This window comes from Myxine glutinosa, chromosome 8 (assembly GCF_964187855.1).
Source record: "Myxine glutinosa chromosome 8, kmMyxGlut1.1, whole genome shotgun sequence".
NCBI lineage: Eukaryota > Metazoa > Chordata > Myxini > Myxiniformes > Myxinidae > Myxine > Myxine glutinosa.
In genome coordinates, this window is record NC_136268.1 from 48,090,029 (window position 1) to 48,111,910 (window position 21,882).

Sequence of the window (21,882 nt, forward strand, 5' to 3'; positions counted from 1 at the left end):
ACGAACTCAAATGCAATACCCTCTCCTCTGGCGAGGGTAATAAATTACGAGCATTTTTTGGCACTGAAAGTAATGCAGAACTGCTTCAAACAAATGATAGTAATCAGTGTGTACACCATGATGGTAATAATGTATAGTTTCCCCACATGGACACATATTGCTCATTGTGGTATTGGATGCCATAACCTCATTTTTGTTTGGGAGTCGTAGTGGTGTCTCCATCCGCAAATGGACCCGGTGTTGCCATAACCTCATGGGCCTTGTTTGGGTGTCGTAGTGGTGTTTCCATCGGCAAATGGAGCCGGTGTTGCCATGACCTCATGGGCCTTGTTTGGGTGTCGTAGTGGTGTCTCCATCCGCAAATGGACCCGGTGTTGCCATAACCTCATGGGCCTTGTTGGGGGTGTCGTAGTGGTGTCTCCATCCACAAATGGACCAGGTGGTGCCATGACCTCATGAGGCTCGTTAGGGTGTCGTAGTGGTGTCTCCATCGGCAAATGGGTCCGTTGGTGCTAAACCTAATGGGGCTCATTGGGGTGTCATTGTGGTGTTTCCATCAGAAAATGGACCCAGTGGTGCCATACCTCATGGGGCTAGTCAGGGTGTCATTGTGGTGTTTCCATCAGCAAATGGACCCAGTGGTGCCATAACCTCATGGGGCTAGTCATGGTGTCGTAGTGGTGTTTTCATCAGCAAATGGACCCAGTGGTGCCATAACCTCATGGGGCTAGTCAGGGTGTCATTGTGGTGTTTCCATCAGCAAATGGACCCAGTGGTGCCATAATCGTATGGGGCTAGTCATGGTGTCGTAGTGGTGCTTGCATCAGCAAATGGACCCAGTGGTGCCATACCTCATGGGGCTAGTCAGGGTGTCATTGTGGTGTTTCCATCAGCGAATGGACGCAGTGGTGCCATAATCGTATGGGGCTAGTCATGGTGTCGTAGTGGTGCTTGCATCAGCAAATGGACCCAGTGGTGCCCAGCATACCAGATATTTCAGCAAAAAAAACAAAAAACACCATAATCATAGAATAATAAAAAATAAAAAATCTGAAAAGCATCATTACGTCAAAGCTTCTTTATTATAAGGCCCATTCTATATCGTGCGGAACTTGGAGAGTGTGCAGTGCACTTGACATAACGTGGGCTCATCCTGAAAGTGCCTCAAAAGGATTCAGCTTTAAACTGGGCAATTCTTCGTAACACAGCTTATAAGCAGAGAAAAACTCTTATCGCTTCACAAATGCCACGATTTTTCCACTGGCTTGCCACGAGCTTTTATTTTCCAAACGCCGCAGCTTATCGGCGCCCGACCTCTTATCCACAACCTCGGTTCCTTTAGCTACAAAGCCATTGACATGGCATGTTAAGTGCAACTTTGTTTTCTCCCTACCAGAGCGAGGCTCATGGGAGAGCAAGGTAAAATTTATAGTTGGGGTAGCGGGGCAACAATTGGGCGCAACAATTGGGCACAACCATTCGGGGGAAAATGAACAGGAAAGAGAGAAAGAGAAAGACACAGAAGGGCAGGAAACACTGAAATCGGCAAGTAAGAGGATTGGGTTAAGAAGGGTTAATTTGGGTAATAAATATCACGGGTCAGGATGGGGGATAATATGAGGAGGTGGAGGCACTGCCTGCTTGAAGCTCCTGGAGGGAAGAGTCAGAAAGAAAGGCCTCTGGAATTTAAAATAAAACGGGGTTTTTTTCTGTATTCTCAAGATGGACACAAAAATGACGTGTCGGTTAAGTTTTCAGTGTGATGGAACCTCCACATGGCAGCCAAATGTATCCTCAAATTGACCGCAGCCTCGGAGCTTGAAGCCTCCAGAATAATAATCAGGAACATTCACAATTTCCAACAGTCTTTCACACCGCCTTTCAGTTAAGAGGCCATGCCCATATCACATACTCAAGGGGAGGGGAACTCAATATTACTGCAACGAGTTTGTTTTTTTTTCCACCCAATTCCAAAAGTATCATTCCATCCCAATGGGAAATCTTCAAGATCACCTAACGCCCGTTTGCCGCCGAATCCAAGAGCGATAGCGTGATACACGGGTGTACACGCCGGGCATGTCCGCTACACCGCAACCGTATCCCCAAGACGTGATGCCATAAACTGACCAACGGCCGGGCTTGGAAGGGCAGGCAAGTGGACCCCCGCTGTCGCCTTGGCAGCTGTCAGCTCTTATGGAACCAGCGATGTTTCCTGCACACATCATGCAGCTTCCCCGAAAATGTGAGCCATAGCGGGCACGGCAGAGACGGGCTGACAGCAGGGGGACGGTCGCTTCCTGAAGGGTCCTCGAGTATGCCCGACCTATAGAGAGACAACAAGATACAAGAGAATAGAGAGACGACTCTTCAGGCTACAGTTTTGCTAACAACGGGTAATCATATTTATTTATTTATTCAAACAGAATAAATGAGAAGCAGGATAACCTCACACCACCCTTCTACATATCTGTTTACTGGGTTTGATCTCTGTTGTGGGTCAATTGTGACCTAAATTGCCATCTTTAGTGGAGTGCTAGCAAGTTCAGTGTGTTGTGGATCATTATCCCTTGGTATAAAGTCAAGCTGTTTTTGTTTCAGCTGTTTTACCTAGCTGGCAATCTCTTGTGGACATTTAAACATCCCACGGTATTTTTCAGAAGCATAGCCCTTTGAGCCAGCACCCCAAATTACTAGGTCAAGCACTCGTGTTTTAAAAAGCACATCTCCTGGTCGGTAGAGCCCATTTATACAGAGTCAAGGTTCGTGTAGGAGCTGGAACATAGAACGGATCAGGATGCAACAGAACAAAATGAACAGCAGAAGGAGAGCGGGAAACACGCAGCAGCAGCATTGAGGAACAAAATGGAGACTTCGAAGATACGGGATGTGGTACAATGAGGACAAGGGGAGGACACTGGAGTGGGCACGATGGACACAGAATCAAACTCTCAGGAAGGGAAAACAAGAAAGTTGGAAAGAGGTGGGCATGGGGGAGATTAATGGGGGTGGAAAAGGTCATCGTTTCAGATGGGGGATGATCTGAGATGGTGAACAGCTGTCTTGAAAACCTGGAGGGAAGAGTGAGATTAAAGAGAATATGGAAGCCCTGACTGTTATTCAGAACTGGATGGCCAGGCCTGATGTTTGACTGAAGGTTTGAGTATGGGAAATAAACGGCTCAAACTGTTGAGGTGACAGGAATTTGGAATATTGTTACGACCCGGGGTTCGGGTCAAGTAAGAGGGCGTTAACCTAACTCTTCAGGTGGCGGAGGGTATTATAAGTTCCCACCCTTTACAGTACAGTATTCCTGCCCCCAACGTTTTCTAGTGCAGTGAGGCGTTTTGAATTACATGCAGCAGCTAGGCATGCTTTCCTTCATGCATGTAACCCGGGTTTTCTTTTTTTACTTTCGGGAGTGATTGAGGCAGCTGTCACTTGCCTATACACCACCCCAAAAAGGTATATGTCAGAAGAAGGTGTTGCATGCTCAGAACAAATTCGTCTGTAGGGTGGGTACTCTGTCTGAATAATTCAAGGTGGTATGTAAGTAGTGGAGATGGTAGTGTATAAAAATAAATGACAGTTCCCAAAAGCATATAAAATCCTGCACTATTCTATTCTGTTTCAACATTTATTTTTAATTGCTAAAATTCTGGAATAAAATCATGTTCCTTGACTTTTGGCTCAGATCCCAAAATAATTTAACGTTCCTCATGTCCAGATGTTATAGCATATATGTGCCGAATATGAAAGTGGTGCATATAGTCATTTTCGAGTAGAGGTCAAGTACTGGTCAAACAAGTGGACCATGTCTTTCAATCCTGACAAATCTCGCACTCTTACGATGTCTCTCCGAAAAGACCGACTGGACAACCCTCCCATCTACTTTCTGAATAATCCTCTCCAAGAAGTTCTGTCGCTCAAGCTTTTGGGTCTCACTATCTGCCATGATCTTTCTTGGGAAAACCACATTTCCAAGCTGGCCTCCAAAGCCAGTCGCCGACTGGGCATCCTCCGTAGTGCGAAGTCATTCCTTGGCACACCTGAGCTCCTCACCACATACAAGGCTTTCATCCGCAGCTCAATGGAAGACTGCTCTCCCCTCTGGGCTGGTGCTCCTGCCTCACACCTAGCTCGGCTTCACGCTGTTGAAACCAAAGCGTTCAGAATCATTGGAATCTCCCGCGATGAAGCTAACTCCAAGGGCCTTTCACTCACACACCGCAGGCAGGTTGGTGGTCTTTCTGTCTTCTACCGACTCCTCTCCGGCTAGCTCCCCCATAGTCAGGTTCACTATGTTAACAAATATAATTTCTTTCAAAATTTTGGTATTAGCAAACCTGTACATTTTTGGAATCTTCAGAGCATGGAGAATCTGAAAATCAATGTTGGCATTTGCACAGACACCTGCATGGCCGCCATTTTGGATTTTGAAAATGGCCGCCATAAAATACATATTTTGCGCGATCTCGGCTTCTAGTCAACCGAGAGACTTAATTAAATATGCTAATCCTATGTTTTCTGGGTCAAGGAATCCAATAAAGGCCTCAAAATAGTGCTCAGGATTATAAAAAAGCAACAAACAAAGGTAATTGAAAACCATTGTCTTTATATTTGTGATATAACTGTATTACATAATACATGATATTGCAAGTCCTTTGAAGTTATAGGTTGTTATAGGAAGTTATAGGTAGTATCAGATTGAACTATAAGTCCTATACACAGGATCTACGAGGTCTATACCGTTCAGGAATATGCTTTTACAGATCTTCATCACTGTCCTGAGTGTCATTTTCGCAAAGGTGTCTACGCAAATGTAAACATTAATTTTTGGATTCCTCATGCTCTGAATATTCCAGAAATGTATAATTTTGCTAATCTACCAAAATTTTGAACGAAAAAACATAGTGAACCTGACTACCAGCACTATCTGTGCTCTGTCCCCCTAATATTCCTACAGGTCGCACAAGATCTGCCAGCAACCCTCTTATGGTTAAACTGCCAAAATCAAGACTCTCTGCTCACCTTCACTCTTTCATTCCTCTTTTCTCCCGCTTCTGGAACAAACCTCCCTCAGTCTCTTCACCACCATCTCTTATCTTCCCCCAACCAAAACTTTTAATCTTTTCTACCCCCGTTAATTCACCCCAGATCCACTTTTTTGAAATACCGACTTCTTTCCTGGAAGTCCTAGCAGTGGCCATGTGTTTTATACCTATCTCACCACCCCCACCACCCCCCCCCCCTTCCCATGCCTCCTCACCCCAAGCCCTCTCCCTCCCACAGATCTCCCGATGTCCCTGCTCTCAAATGTTGTACATGTGTGCTTCCCCCTCTCTCCCCATCTTGTCTCCTGCTCCCTTTATCATATGTTTTATGTGTCAGTTTGTCTTTTTGTGATCAATGTTAGCTGACAGACAGATGGATGGACATATGAACGGACTGACAGGACTCAAAATACAAACCCCCAGCCAAATTGATGTCTGGTTGGGGGTTAAAAAGAAACAAAAAGGAACAGAGGAAAAGGATGGGGAAAACGAGGGTTTGGAGGTGCGAGAGTGAAGAAAAGATTGACTATGTAAAGTGCATCGGGGGATGGATGGGGGAGTGGGCTGTTTCCCCTACAGGAGAGGAGTGGGGAGTCGGGGATGCATCAAACAATCTGACATTTTGGTGGATGTAATAGTACGAGATAGTTCTGTGATTGGCCCCAAATATGAAATAAACAGTGGTGACTCGCTCGACGAGTTTTGTGATGGTGTCACCTGTGTCACCCCATCCTGTAATGTAGCACGAATGTGGTCGTCGGGAGGCACGACCTCGAGGTGGTAAACAAGCAGGTGATACATGTGTCCCAAAGTGCACACAAGCCTCTTCACCTGCAGAGGATAAAAATCATTTCACATGACTGTTTATGAACAATTAAAGAATTCACTTGACTATTGTTATTTAAAAAGGTATTTCCCATACCAATATGTTTTTGTTGACGTTCAATGTAGTTACTTAAGAGCTATAAGTACATGGCACTGCGTCAGTAATGCCATTGCAATCCAGGTGATCTTTGCATCACCTGATTGGACAAAATAGTTTGGACGATTGGACATTGCAACTCAAACACTGTGTCAAGCCAAAGTATTTCCTTGGCACTCTTAAACTTCTCTTCTCAGAACAAACATATCTATACAAGCAAAATAAGTATTGCTCTCAACTCGATGCAGATGCTCCTGCATCTCACTTTTCACTTAGAAATGCGCTTGAAGTCAATTCTTTGGGTACCATACGAATTCCCATTCAAGAAGCCAAGGTACAGGGCCCACTCTTTCCCAAATGTAGAAACGTTGGTGACCTTTTGATCCTCTGCTCCTCGGCCACCATGAAGCTATAACAAGAAAATTTGATGCAGAATTTGATGCCCTTCGGCCATCATCGCCAGCAACATCAGAACCAAATAAACCTGCTGAGCCAACTACCTAATTTAATTTAGGGGATGACAAAGGGGGGGAAGAATATACCATTTCGGGGGGATGAATGGGGATGAGAAAAGTGTGACAGGCCCCGAGACATCACCAAGGTGTTAAAGATTTTTTTTAAAGCATTTAAAAAAATTTTTTAGTGGGTGGGTGAATACCCTTTGCCTGGGGAATCATTTGATCTAGGGACGCCCCTGATTAATTATTTGTACTCCTGATATATTTGCATCTTTACAATCAACAAGAATAGGGCTACATACATAAGATGTACCTCACGTAAGTGTACCGAAGGAGCCTAAGATGTGTACCATTGCTGTGTACCTAAGGTAAACAATGTGTACTTGTGATATCTTTGCATCTACTTCAATACCTTCATGAGCATCAGTATATGATCAAGAGTTTTTATATCTTTAAGATTCTAGGTACACAGCAAAGATGTGTTGTGAAAACTTTTAATTCCTAAGATAATCCAATTGTGACGTGTAATAATTACTGCAACTAATTTATTGACGACAAGCAGGGGTACCCGGCGTTGCCCAGTGCTCTTCTAATCCTGTTGGCATTAAAAAAAAATTAGTTATTTTTCTATTTTTTGTGGGGGCTGAAGCAGCGATTAAAAAATAATCAAACTTTTCTTTTTCAAAATTTCCCATTTTTGTTGTGCCTAAAACACTCCCTGCCACTCATTGATTGAGGAACCTTCATTGAAGGACAAAGATCTCTTCAGACATTTCTGAGAGAAATGATGACACACACACGCACACGATTCCCATGTAGTGCGAGTGGACCCGTTGGCCCATTGGACCAGATTTTAGTATTCAGACCTTATAGCATATCTTGTGTGCTGTACTGTTTGAGCATTAGCTTCCTTTTACTAGGCCCAGATTATACGTTCGTTATTATTATTGACAAATGATACCAATATTATTGTTGTTGTTAATATTATTAGTATTAACTAATACAGTATATGCTTTGTAACAATGTTATCATTGTTTTTATTACAAACGCCAGAGGAGAGACTATTGTATTTGAGTCCACTTGTTTGTTACTTGCAAAATTTGTTTGTCTCTGTCTGTCTGTCTGTCTGTCCACAGGTCACAATTCCAAACCGATCATGAAACTTCACCAAGTTGTAGAGGTCGTCACAATTGAGAAGCCTAAACTCAAACATCATCTCTCTGCCAATAACTTGTATGAAACATTCCAATCCGGATTCCGCTCCAACCACAGTACTGAAACTGCTCTCCTCAAAATCACCAACGACCTTCTCCTCTCCTCTGACGCTGGCAACCTCAACATTCTCGTCCTCCTCGACCTCAGCGCTGCCTTTGACACCATCGATCACACTATCCTCCTCACCCGACTTGAATCCACCTTTAACGTCACCGGCACTGCCCTCTCTTGGATTAAATCATACCTCTCTGACAGATGCCAGTTCATCTCCATCAATAACTGCAAATCCCCCACTGCTCCCCTCCCCCAAGGTGTCCCCCAAGGTTCAGTTCTTGGCCCCCTCCTCTTCATCCTTTACCTGTCCCCGCTCGGTCACTTAATCCGCCGTCATGGTCTCCAATTCCACTGCTTCGCCGATGACATCCAGCTTTTCATCTCCACCAAGTCCGTCTCCACCGACACCCACTCTATCCTGACAAACTGCATCACTGAAATAAAATCCTGGCTTCAAATCAACTTCCTCAAGCTTAACTGTGATAAATCTGAAATAATCATCATTGGCCCAAAAACGCTCACAAAATCCACCCATAACTTTGCCCTCAACATCGACGGTATCCCAGTATCCACCTCCCCTCACATCCGGAATCTTGGCGTCATCTTTGACCAAACCCTTTCCTTCGACAAATACACTAAACAGATCACAAAGTCAGCCTTCTTTCACCTGAAAAACATTGCCCGTCTCCGCTCATCCCTCTCCTCCACAGCTGCAGAAACCCTCATCCACGCCTTCATCACCTCCCGTCTGGACTACTGCAATAGCCTCCTCTATGGTTCACCCTCAAAAATCACCAATAAACTCCAATACATTCAGAACTCCGCTGCCCGTCTACTCACTCATTCCCGGACCCGTGACCACATCACCCCCGTCCTTTACAAGCTTCACTGGCTCCCCATCCCCCAGAGAATCCAGTACAAAATCCTCCTCCTGACATACAAAGCCCTCCATAACCTGGCCCCATCCTACCTGGCTGACCTCCTCTCCAGACACACTCCCACCCGCAACCTCCGCTCTGCTGGTACCAACCTCCTGACCCCCTCCATCCGGACCAAATTCAGATCCTGGGGGGACAGGGCCTTCTCCATCGCTGCTCCCACCCTCTGGAACTCACTACCTCACACCATCAGAGACTCCTCCTCACTCACCACATTCAAAACATCACTAAAGACCCACCTGTTCAACGCTGCATTCAACATTCAACCCACAGCATTTAACCCCTGACTATCTCTTCTCCTTCTCCCTCCTTTTGCTTTAAATATTTCCCTATTGATTCTTGTCTTGTCTTTTTGATTCTTGTCTTATATATATGCCGTATATCGCTGCTGTTTGTTTTCTTGATTCTTGTCTTTTTGCAATTGTTGTTTTCATGTATTGTTATGCATTATGTTTTCCACTCTGTCAAAGCGCCTTTGGGCTTCTGGAAAAGCGCTATACAAAATAAATGAATTATTATTATTATTATTATTGATTTCGAGATCAAAGAGGTCAAAGGTCGTCATCTGGAGGTCTAATTTCTAAAATCGCCATTTTCAATCCGATTGACTTGAAAATTGAACATCATTTGCATAGTGCCTCCCTGAATTGGGAAACCAACTATTTGAGGTCGAAAGGTCAAAGGTCAACTCAAGGTCAAAATTCCAAAATCAATTTTCATCCGATTGACTTGAAAATTTAACAGCATTTGCATAGCGCCTCACCGAATTGGGAAACCAACTATTTTTGAGGTCAAAAGGTCAAAAGTCAACTATGGTTAAAACTTCTAAAATCATCAATTTTCATCGAAAAATCGTCACTATTCATCCTATTGACCCGAGCTTTGAGCAAGATCGTCAATTTGATGGATCAATGGCAACCTTTTTTGGGGGGTGGGGGGGGGGTGGGGAGGGGTGGATATTGCAAGCATCGTGCTCTGCATGACCTCTTCTTGTTTGTCTGTCTGTTTGTCCGCACAGAATAAATATGATTTTCTCTGCAACCGTTGGTCCAATTGACAGGAAACTTTCACCATAGGTGCACCTCCTCCTGTATAATTTTTTAAATTATGACGTCATAGGTCACGTGGTATGGGCGCCATCTTGGAAAACCCGAAAAATTTGAACCTCTATATCTCCAAAAGCGCTGCATAGAAAAAAATCGAGACATGGCTCATTGTAAAGAACTCTCCACGGGGAATAACATATAATAATAATGATGTCATAGGTTCCTCCATTATGACATCATAATTCGACAAGTACAAAACTTCACCCGATCAAGATGAAATTTTTTGAGCGTCATCTATGGATAAATTGGCGCAGAAAAAATTATAATTACGGCATCATCGGGCACGTGGTTCGCCGCCATGTTTGTTTTAACAAATATCCACACAGTCATCCATTTATAGTAGACTAGCTGAAGTAACCAGCGGCATCCAGGAAATTCGACGCATTAGGTATTGATATGTCAGAATCAAAAATATATTAGTAGCCCAGAGGTAGATCACTTACACACAAAGTTGGTTTTCATGATGTGGGAATGCAAAATAAAATGAAATAAATAAAAACAGAGTAATTAACATCAGTAGTTGAGCCTGTGTAATGTCCCTACAACAGACGGGGAGGATTACAGGTGAGGAAGCATGAACACAGTAGTGTTATAATAAATTCGGAGGCGCAATTGCACCCTAAATGGTCCTTTCCATAGCCATCTCTATTGGCGTGAGTGAAGCCACCAGAAGTGCTCCGGCAGGCATCTTACCATGCTGATCTTCATGGCACATGGATTGAAGTTTAAAAAGCAACAGACAGATCATATCAAGATGGGGAGGATTAGAGGTAGGGTAGAAACGTACCAAGAGAATACACAGTTTCTGTTATTAGCTTGAATACACATGACCTCAACATATGATCATCAAAATACATATTACTCGATCGCTCCTGGGGAAAAACGCAGGCAGTGTATTAGCACAAGAATCGATCTGACTGACCAGAAGGCCAATTATCTGATTTGAGTTTTTCAATTTTTTTTTATGCAAACGTAGCCCTCGGCCTTCCTCTGGATGAAAGAAGAGGCCTTGCAAAGTTTGGTAGCACTGGTTCGTGCAGGGTCCGAGAGCATAAATGAACACACACATACAACCAAACTTTCTTCTTTATATATTAGACTAGCAGAAGTACCCGGCATTGCCGGGCGGGGGAGGGGGAAGGGAGAGGAGGGGAACGGGGGGGGGGGGGAGCGAGCCCCTTGGCAAAGCGAGCGATTTTTTTTTTTCATAGCGTCATAGCGTCATAGCGTTCAAGCGTCATAGCGTTCATAGCGTTTCATAGCGTCATAGCGATTTTTTTTTTCATGGCGTCATAGCGTCATAGCGTCATAGCGTTCATAGCGTCCTAGCGATTTTTTTTTTCATAGCGTCATAGCGTCATAGTGTTCATAGCGTTCATAGCGTCATAGCGATTTTTTTTTTCATAGCGTCATAGCGTCATAGCGTTCATAGCGTTTCATAGCGTCATAGCGATTTTTTTTTTCATAGCGTCATAGCGTCATAGCGTTCATAGCGTTCATAGCGTCCTAGCGATTTTTTTTTTCATAGCGTCATAGTGTCATAGCGTCATAGTGTTCATAGCGTTCATAGCGTCATAGCGATTTTTTTTTCATAGCGTCATAGCGTCATAGCGTTCATAGCGTTCATAGCGTCATATCGTTCATAGCGTCCTAGCGTTTCATAGCGTCATAGCGATTTTTTTTTCATAGCGTCATAGCGTTCATAGCGTCATATCGTTCATAGCGTCATAGTGTTCATAGCGTTCATAGCGTCATAGCGATTTTTTTTTCATAGCGTCATAGCGTCATAGCGTCATAGCGTTCATAGCGTTCATAGCGTCATATCGTTCATAGCGTCCTAGCGTTTCATAGCGTCATAGCGATTTTTTTTTCATAGTGTCATAGCGTTCATAGCGTCATATCGTTCATAGCGTGATAGCGTTCATAGCGTCATAGCGTCATCACGTGATCGCTCTGAGCGAATCAGCGCCCACCTGCGCTGATTCCGTTGATTCCGTGCGCTGAAATGCGCTGAGGTAAATATGAATAAAAAATATGGATCGTCAAATATTTTGAGTTCGGCCATGTTCGTCCCAGGCTCAATGGCCATGTCTATGCCAAATATCAAGCATGTAAGCCTCTCCGTTTAGGAGTCTATCCGTAACATTACACACACACACACACACACACACACACACACACACACACACACACACACACACACACACACACACACACACACACACACACACACACACACACACACACACACACACACACACACACACACACACTGTGTTTTATATATATAGATAGATAAACCACAGCACGATGGAAAGTTTTTTCCTCAATGGAAATTTTACACAAAGTACGTCTTTGTCCCGCACATTTAAATTATTCCAAAAAAATTTTTCAATCCATATTCTAAATTAGATTTTGTTTGGTTCCTCACAGGAATGTGAAGAAATATGAACCACATTCTGTTTCCTTGAGCATCATATTAGCCTGGTGTTGGCTTCGCGGTTAGGGTGCCGGCTTGGGATCCTAGGATCCTGGGTTTGAATCCCGGTCATCGCTGAATTAACGCTAGGGGGGTTGACTCAGGCTGTCATCCTTCCGAGGTCGGCAAATTGAGTACAAGTACACTGGTAATTCCCTGTGTGTCGCAAGAGGCGACCAACAGGGTTGGTGGCAGGAAGGGCATCCGGCCATAAAACATTACTTCAAAAAGGGGACCACGGTGCCCGAAAAAGGGCAACTCCTGCTCTGCGGGGGCGAAATGGCCTCTAAAGGTGGTCTCTCTCTTCTCTGTTTCCTTGAGCATCATCTTCTCATTTTAACATTTGAAGAAGCAGGATTTGAAAAAGCAGAAGAGGCATAAGTAACATTTGAAGAGGTTTGTCATGATATGTTAGGAGATTACAAGAAAGTATATGGAAGGAGACAATACAGTGAAAGACATAAACTGTTTTTATAGACGATTGTCTTACCGTGACCAACCAGCCGGATGAGAGCCACGTCATGGCGATGATGTCGACGGGTGTAACCAGGATGGGAAATAATGCGTTGTACGTGGAATTCCTGTTCCTGTTCCTCCCGCACGAGAAGGTGATGGTCTCCAACCCGTACCATGTACTTCCACGGATCTGGCCCGTAGCTGTATAGGAGAAAATAATACAGTGCCATAAACATGCCTTCAATTATTATCAGTGTATTTTATATTATTAGCCCCCGATTAACTTAGTCCGAAATGGGAGCTTTTGGATTGGGTCTCGTTCGTCCAACCGTCTGTGTGCGCGTCCGCAACCATATCTCGAAGATGTATGGACCGATTTTGTTCATACTTGGCAAAAAGACAATGCATGATGGTATACGTGTCCACTTCATTTTGTTTCGCGATGCGATCCAAGATGGCCGTCTGGCAGCCATTTTATTTGTTTTTAAAAAACCCCGCTGTTGAACACGTCCTCAGCCATGTCTCGGACATGCATTTACCAATCTTGTTCAAACTTGGCACACAGAAAAATCAATGATGGCTTACATATGCATGCCATTTATTTTCGAGATCAGATCCAAGATGGCCGACTGGCAGCCATTTTGTTACTTAAACGTGTCCCCAATTATTTATTGAACATGCATGGTCCAATTTTGTTCAAACTTGGCACAAGCACAGCACATGACGGCATATACATGCACCTCATTATATTTTGCGATTTGATCAAAGATGGCCGACTGGTAGACTAGCGGCCATTTTAATTGTAAAAAAAACCGACATTGACCACGTCAACCATTTCTCGGACATGCATTTACCCATCTTGTTCAAAATTGGCACACAGGAAATGAATGATGGGTTACATATGCACATCATTTTTGTTTTCGCGATCAGATTCAAGATGGCCAGCTGGTGGCCATTTTGTTACTTAAACATGTACCCAACCATTTCTCAACATGCACGGACCAATCTTGTTCAAACTTGGCACAAAGACAATACATGAGTATACATATGCAGAAGATTTGTTTTGTAATCTGACCAACGGCCTTCAACCCCATACAGCAAAATTACTAAAACCATGGGGGCTATGACATTTTATGTCTTTTCCTTCTTGTTTTTTTGTATACATAGTCAAGGCTATTAGAGCTAGCTAGTACTAGTACACTAAACAAATCGGGACGTAACAGGACAAAAGGAATAGTAGAAGGAAGGGGTTGGGGGGGGGGGGCAGAAAACACCAACAGGCCAATATAGAGGGAGATTTGGACAAACAAAGGGTGTGGGAAGGATTGGTGGGCAGGAGAGGATGCATGGGTTAGACAAGATGGATATAAAAGGAAACACTCAGGAGGAAAAACTTGAAATTTGGAAGGAGATATTAGGGTGGGGTTGGATGCGGTGGTGGGGGTTGGGGAGTTGGGGTGTGGAGAGGGTTAAAAGGGTATAAGAGATCATGGTTTTGGATTGGGGATGATCTGCGATGGTGGTGAACAGCTGTCTTGAAAACCTGGAGGGAAGAATGAGATTAAAGAGAATGTGAAAGTTGGTTCCACAGGTATGAAAAAAGAGGAACGAATGCGTGGAGGTGAGCACGGAAAGAGCAGAGGGCGTAAGACCATAAAGGAGGTGGTAGAAGACAGAGACCACAGACCGGTGTGCGTTGGGAAAGTGATAGACCCAAAGGCTCAGCTTCATTGCAGGAGATTCCAATAATCTTGAAGACCATGGTTTCCACGACATCAAGCTGAGCAAGGTTTGAGACAGTGATGATCTAGCCCAGAGGGGAGAGCGGTACTCCATCAAGCTACGGATGAAGGCCTGGTAAGTTGATAGGAGTTCATGTGTGCCAAGGAATTTGGCAGCAGGGTGGGGGTGGAGGTGGAGACCTATACTCTTGACAGAATGTCAGGGCACTCATATTCACGAAGGCTTCCATGACCAAGAACCAATCCTGGCTAGTTCACTAGTCCGCCTCACAGGGTGGGAAAATTTCTGCTGGGGGGTGGGATGGAGGCAATGGGAATCGAAACCACACAAGTGAGGGCAACGCAACAAGACTCTTAACCATTCCACCACAAAGCCGCCATCTTTAATCCCTCCTATCCCAGCCCCCTTCACTCCAACCCCAGTGCTGTCATTTCAAAGTGTGATGATCGACATTGGCATGTTTATTCTCACCGTTTGAAACAGTGTGCAGCCGTGAGGAGCCAGCAGCTACTGATGAGAGTAGCGCCGCAAAGGAACCGTCGTTCACCAAGTCCTTCAAACCACAAAGATGCCTGCCAGGGCCAGCCTCCCCTGTCATGCAATGCACAATAATACCAATTTCAACAGTTAACTGCTGCCATTATATGAAGGTTAAGAAATATAGCTTAAAGTATTACCAATAAAACCCTCATCCAGGAACAAAAATAACATTTCTCAGGGATTTTATCTGTACACACACATTTACTCTTATGAATGAGTTTGCCCACAAATTACACAAATGAAAGCTTTAAAACACCTCGTTAAGATGAATGGATATGCTCCAAGGATCATCAGAACATCTATTTGCTTTCCTGCATTCCAAAAACGATATGTTCCATTCCGAGGAATGCCCCTTCGTTTGTGTAGCATTGTCATGTATCGGAAGTAGATTTTGAAGATAAAGGGGAAGCTTATCAATAAGATTCAAAGCAACATAATTTCGAAGTTACTTGCTTTTGTCAGGGCAGGAAGTACAACCAAGAGGTATACACCCTCTCCTCTAGGCTGGTTTTTTCTGGGTTCAAATTCCGATCCAGCTAGAAATTGTCATCCTGGTGTTCCGCAGGCACGGTGATTCATCAAATCGCAAGGGGCTTCATCAACGTTAAAATAGACATCCCACCTGTTGGCATTAGTTGGTGGATGCTAAAGATCCCAAAATTGTCCGAGTTTGAAGAATAGGTGAGCTATTTCCAGCACCATGGCCAAATTCCTTTTTTAACCTGCATCAGTGGCACAGCCGCACACCTGCAAGAGCTGATGAAAATTTTTACTTTCTGATAATGTATTTCAAAATTAACCATTTTATTCATATAACTGTTGCATATACAAAACTTTTTTGCAGTGATATATCCGAAGGTCATTGCCTTAACCTTCCAAGGTGGCAAACACCTTTTAAGGTTTTGAGAAACAGGAATCACATAGTTTGCATGATATTTATTGGTCCATTTATTATCCAATCGGGTGATGCAAACTACTTCAGGTCTAATTTACAGGCCTATTTTTGAGACAAAAATTACTCATTACCTCTGCCACCGAATGTGGACGGAGTTGGTTTCACCCCTACCTGTCTGGCTGTCTGTGAGTGAGATACCTGAAAAAGTTATTGTCGAGTTATGAGAAAACTTAGTGGATGAGTTAATCTATTCATGTATTCTTTAATATGTCACTCAAACTAAACGATTTGATGGTAGAACAAATTAATTAATTATCCCTGGAAATTAGTTTGATTGGCACAGACAATATAATAATAAATGATAAAGAAATAATGTCCGTTTCAAAAGTTTTGACAAGTGGTGCAGGTCGGATTGCAGGATCTACGAGTAAATCAATGCAGGATGGACAATGGAGCACAAGTACCAAATATATCGATGAAATATGATCACTCTTTTTGGTATGGATTTGTACCTGCACCTTGTCTCACCTCAAAGCCTTGGATCCTCCCACAATTCTCCGTATCCTTTTGACAACGCGCCGCTTGCCACAAACTACGGAAACGGGGCCTGAAACAATAGTGGTAAATCATAATGAGAGAATTTAATGTAATCTGTATTCAAAGATTTTCGTAACTATAGGTTGTTCAAAGATCTCCCATAACAAGGCCGAAGCACAAGTTCTGATGCTCTCACATTACGGACAGGTCGGTGGTCTCAGGTTTTTGCAGCCTCTCCTCCAGTCTAGTTCCTTATGCTCTCTCAGTCCTCTGACCCTCCCCAAGAACCCCAGATGCACACCTTCTTCCAGTAACCCGCCCCTGGTTAAATTTCCAAAATCCAGGTTAACATCACACCTCATGTCTTTATTCCTTGCTTCTCCCGTTTGTCGAACCGACGCCGACAGACGATTCTACCCCATTCTTCCCTTCAGGTCTTCAAGCAGGTGTTGCACCACCATCTCCTCTATCCTTTACCACAATATTTATTACTCATATGGACACTTCCTAACCCAGGAATACCATACGTCCGGTTTTTCCCGGACATGTCCTCCTTTTCTGTCCTTAAATCTCCGTCCGACTGGGTTTTTTTAATGTCGAAAAATGTCCGGGTTTTTTCGGGGTTTTTTGCTTTTCAAACGGATAAATTTTAAGATTTGGGGAACTTTTTGCCTTATTTGAACGGTCAAACCATTTTTGTATATTTTATATTGGTGATAAAATGTGGTTAACGTCATATTTGGACCAGGACAGCGTGGTACAAGTCTGTACTAGTGTACTACTATGTCATTGTGTGATGGACGTGTTCGAGCATCGACACATGCGCGCACTTCCTCGTCCTGTCCAACCTCACAGTGACAGAGTCTAGCGGGGTGCTCAGTCAGTGTATTTTCTGAGTCCGTACCATTATACCGTATACATTTGGTTGATTTTGTTCTTCACAATGCCAAAATGAAAGTATGCATTTACTGCAAACCTAAAGTCAAAGTTCTTGTTTTTGAAATGGATGAGAAGAATGGGAAGCCGAGTGCTTGGTATGTTGAGCTTGTACATACGTCTCTGTGGCAAAGGTGCTATTGTTATACAATCGCATGTGGACTCGGACAAGCGCCAGAAAGCAGTTCGAGGAGAGAACTCATTCATCATCCTCATTAGCAAAATTGAAGGACTTGTGAAGGGATTCATTTCTTTGAAGGGATTCAACTTCCCTGAAAATGTCTGCTGCTCTTCTTCTGCTCCAATCGGCTCATCTGATCATGTGCTTGTCAAAGTGGACATCTCTCTGACCATTCTCAGAGAGCCTCCTCAGCGTCGACGAGTCTGGCATTTCACTCAGGCCAACTGGCACGGTCTTCAAGCAGCCATCAATCATCTGGACTGGTCTCCCATCTCTACCGCCTCTGACATCAACTCATCCTGGGAATTCTTTCAAAGTAAATTGCTCTCTCTCATGCACAGATTTATCCCATCTCGTCTTCAGTTGTCATACCCTTCCTCCCGTCCATGGTACACGGAATCTTGTGGTGAGGCAGTTGCCCAGAAACAACTTGCTTTCGTCTCCTGGAAAGCAAATCCAACGGAAGGAAATCTCATTTCCTTTCACAAAGCCCGAAACAAGTGTGTGTCCACCCTCAGGAGAGCCAGGAAACAATATCTCACCGTTCTCAAGACCGAACTCTCTTATCTGTCTCCCTCTTCCAAATCCTGGTGGCGTCTGGTCAAATCTGTTTCTGGTGTTTGTTCCCCCTCCATCCCCTCCCTCACCTCAAACGGCTTAATGGCTGACTCCGCACGTGAAAAAGCTGAATGCCTCAACTCTGTGTTTGACTCTAAATCTTGTGTCCCAAACCCATCCCTCTCTGTACCCACCGTACCCAGTCGTACCCAGCTGCTCCTGGACTCTGTGTCCTTTCCTCCTGACAAGGTGGAAAAGTTTCTGTCAACCCTCGACTCTGATTCTGCAACTGGTCCTGACGGCATCAGCCCACGGGTCCTAAAATCATGTGCTTCCGCTCTTTAACTCCCTCTTTCTGTTCTCTTCACCCTCTCCTTTGCTCAAGGTCATCTGCCATCTGCTTGGAAATCAGCCAACATCACCGCTTTGCACAAAAAAGGTGCAAAAACAGATCGCAGCAACTACAGACCAATCAGCCTTCTCCCAATTATCAGCAAAGTCATGGAATCCATCATTGCTTCAGATATGAAATCTTTCCTCTTCTCCAATGGCTTGATCTCTGATCATCAATTTGGTTTCAGACCTGGACACTCTACTCTGGACATGCTGCTCTGCTTTCTCAACAATGAATGGAGGTCCTCAACGCCAAACAGGAAATTAGAGCCTTCTCCCTTGACATTTCACGTGCCTTCGATACGGTCTGGCACCCTGCTCTGCTCACCAAACTCTCCTCCTTTGGTATCCATGGAAATCTCCACGCATGGCTGGCGGACTTCCTCTCTGGTCGTAGTCAACGTGTGGCCCTGAATGGGTTTCTCTCATCTCCTCTTCCTGTTCAGGCTGGAGTTCCCCAAGGTAGTGTTCTGGGCCCTGTGCTTTTTCTGGTCTTCATCAATGATCTCTCTGACTCTCTTGAAAATCCTCTCTATCTCTTTGCTGACGACTCTACTCTCTGTCGCTCCATTCCTCATCCCTCAGATCGGCAGTCTGCAGCCTCCTCACTCTCTGCAGACCTGGACAAAATCACAGACTGGGCAAACAAATGGAACATGTCTTTCAATCCTGATAAATCTCACACTCTTACGATGTCTCTCCGAAAAGACCGACTGGAAAACCCTCCCATCCACTTTCTGAATAATCCTCTCCAAGAAGTTCTGTCACTCAAGCTTTTGGGTCTCACTATTTGCCATGATCTTTCCTGGGAAAACCACATTTCAAATCTGGCCTCCAAAGCCAGTCGCCGACTGGGCATCCTCCATCGTGCGAAGTCCTTCCTTGGCACACCTGAGCTCCTCACCACATACAAGGCTTTCATCCGCAGCTCCATGGAATACTGCTCTCCCCTCTGGTCTGGTGCTCCTGCCTCACACCTAGCCCGTCTTCACGCTGTTGAAACCAAAGCGTTCAGAATCATTGGAATCTCCCGCGATGAAGCTAACTCCAAGGGCCTTTCACTCACTCACCGCAGGCAGGTTGGTGGTCTTTCCGTCTTCTACCGACTCCTCTCTGGCCTTGCCCCCCCAGCCCTCTCTGGGCTCTGTCCCCCAAATATTCCTACAGGTCGCACAAGATCTGCCTGCAACCCTCTTATGGTTAAACTGCCAAAATCAAGACTTTTTGCTCACCTTCACTCCTTCATTCCTCTTTTCTCCCGCCTCTGGAACAAACTCCCTCACTCTCTTCAATCCCACTCCACCCTCCAGGTCTTTAAAACAGCTGTTCACCACCATCTCTTATCCTCCCCCATCCAAAACCTTGATCTTTTCTACCCCCGCTAATTTCGGTCCCCATGTGTTTTATACCTCTCCCCCCCCCCCCCACCCCCCCCTTCCCATGCCTCCTGCCCCCAAGCCCTCTCCCTCCCACACTTCTCCCTGCTCTCAAATGTTGTGGTTGTGTGCTTCCCCTTTTCTCCCCATCTTGTCTTCCGCTCCCTCTTTTTGTATATTTTGTTTGTCTGGTTGATTTGTTTGTGAAATAAATGTTAGCTCTTTCACGAGCCTCGATTCAGTATACAAAAAAAAAAAAATTTGTTTAAATTTTAAATAATTTAAAAAAAAGGATTGGACATGCAAAGAGGTAAACTGAAATTTCAATAACTAGTGGGGTCACCCGTGACAATAACGTTAGGCGGGAGTCCAAACCTGAAAATGCTGGAGACCAAAGCTGAAATTAGAAAAACAATATAGCCTATTTTACTCCAGGCGGTCCCGGGATTACCCACCCAAAATATCATTGCGATCGGTTCAACTGTTTTTGCGGTACCTGGGAACGGACGGACAGACAGACGGACGGACAGACAGATGGACATTTGGTGAATTATAGTAAGATTATAACATTGATTTTTTTTCGGCCATAACACTTGTTCTTCTTTAGAGATACCCAATGTAGACAAGATGTAGTGCACGGTACTCTATATACACACAACATTAATACACCGACACCCTCCCCCTCTCTTTTTGTCTTTTGTGTGTTCTTTTCTGAAATTAAAATATGGTGACCCTACCTAATCCAACCGTCTTTTTTTTTTTTTTTTTCCAAGTTGAGGCGTTTCCTCCCCTCCTCTTTGTTCATTCCTTTAGTGTGTACACGACTTGCCTTACTGCCCTATTTTCAGTTCATACACTCCATCACCATGCTTTTCCAATGAGCCCTGATCTTGTGAAGAATTAAACAAAAAAAATTACCTTGTTTCATGGAAACAAAACTTAGGTATCTTCCAAGGAGAGAGATAGATCGGAAGGAGTTGTCATGTGACTCCACCACGCAGATGGTGAGACCGAACAACGTTTTTATTATTATTACCTCCACCACCGAAGGTGGTTATGCTTTCACCCCCCTGTCTGTTTGTCTGTCTGTCTGTGAGTCAGATATCTCAAAAAGTTATGGACGGATTCGAACGAAACCTGGTGGACAGGTTGGGTGTGGAACAAATACGAATTTCTTCATTTTGGTGAGGATCGAGATACGGATTCAGATACGATAATGTTTTCCAAGTGATTCCTGCACCATTGAGAGATGGGGTCAAAACGATACATAGCACGATATTTTAAAAAGTTGTGGACGGATCATGACAAAACTTGGTGGACGAGTTGGTTTGGTGACAAGAACAAGCCGATTCGATTTTGGTTCAGTTCCGGATCCAGATCCGGCCTATCAGTGGGATACAAGACAAACAGTTCAGCTTGGCGGAGGTATGCTCTCTACCGAGTACCGTTCTAGTTTCATCAGCAGTCAGTGCACCACCCTCGGAGGGTACTTTAACACCCCCGGTGCACGTGACTGCACGGTCCCGGATCAAGTCCACTCGGTTGTCAAAACATCACATGTGAGCCATGCCTTATACTGTTGTGCTCATTGGAGGTTATGTTTTTGAATTGACAACTGTCTGTAAATTTCCACAGGTTTGATGTTTTCATTGACCAAAAATTTCCCAACTATTCGCTTTTCCATCCCCTCTTATCTCACTTGGAACCATCTGGATTTTCAGCACACGCATAAAGAAGGAAACAAGTGGTTACGGTTATTGATTACCAACAACATAAAGGAAAATTCCCTTTAAAGTAATCTTTGCCAACATACATTATTCTGCCTTTCATAAACAAAAGGTTCAGGTCAAGCACGATCCACTATCATACATAGAAGGCCAGGATAGTGTTGGCTTTTCACGTACACTGTACAGGGTAGCTTAAGTTGGATAATACATCTATTACCTTAAAATGTACCTGAGCATAGTATACAAGACATGCTAAACAGTAGTGAAAGGGTTAACGTTCGTAATAGTAGGCCAGGGTGCCAGACATCCACAAGTCT

The 21,882-nt window shown here is 44.2% G+C and overlaps 1 protein-coding gene across 2 annotated transcripts in view; it reads right to left on the reverse strand.

The window, feature by feature from the left end:
* The window catches only part of PRSS12 (serine protease 12), a 78,113-nt gene that overhangs the window by 14,683 nt on the left and 41,548 nt on the right, over window positions 1-21,882 (reverse strand). The window contains exons 9-13 of one of the 2 annotated variants that reach the window (XM_068124420.2): window positions 16,386-16,464; window positions 14,894-15,013; window positions 12,714-12,880; window positions 5,769-5,882; window positions 2,128-2,323 (exon numbers count right to left, since the gene is read on the reverse strand). In XM_068124420.2, coding sequence (XP_067980521.2) covers window positions 2,128-2,323; window positions 5,769-5,882; window positions 12,714-12,880; window positions 14,894-15,013; window positions 16,386-16,464 — 676 coding nt within the window. Of the gene's footprint in view, window positions 1-1,063; window positions 2,324-5,768; window positions 5,883-12,713; window positions 12,881-14,893; window positions 15,014-16,385; window positions 16,465-21,882 lie in introns of those variants that run through there. The other variant, XM_068124419.2, reaches the window with a different exon arrangement.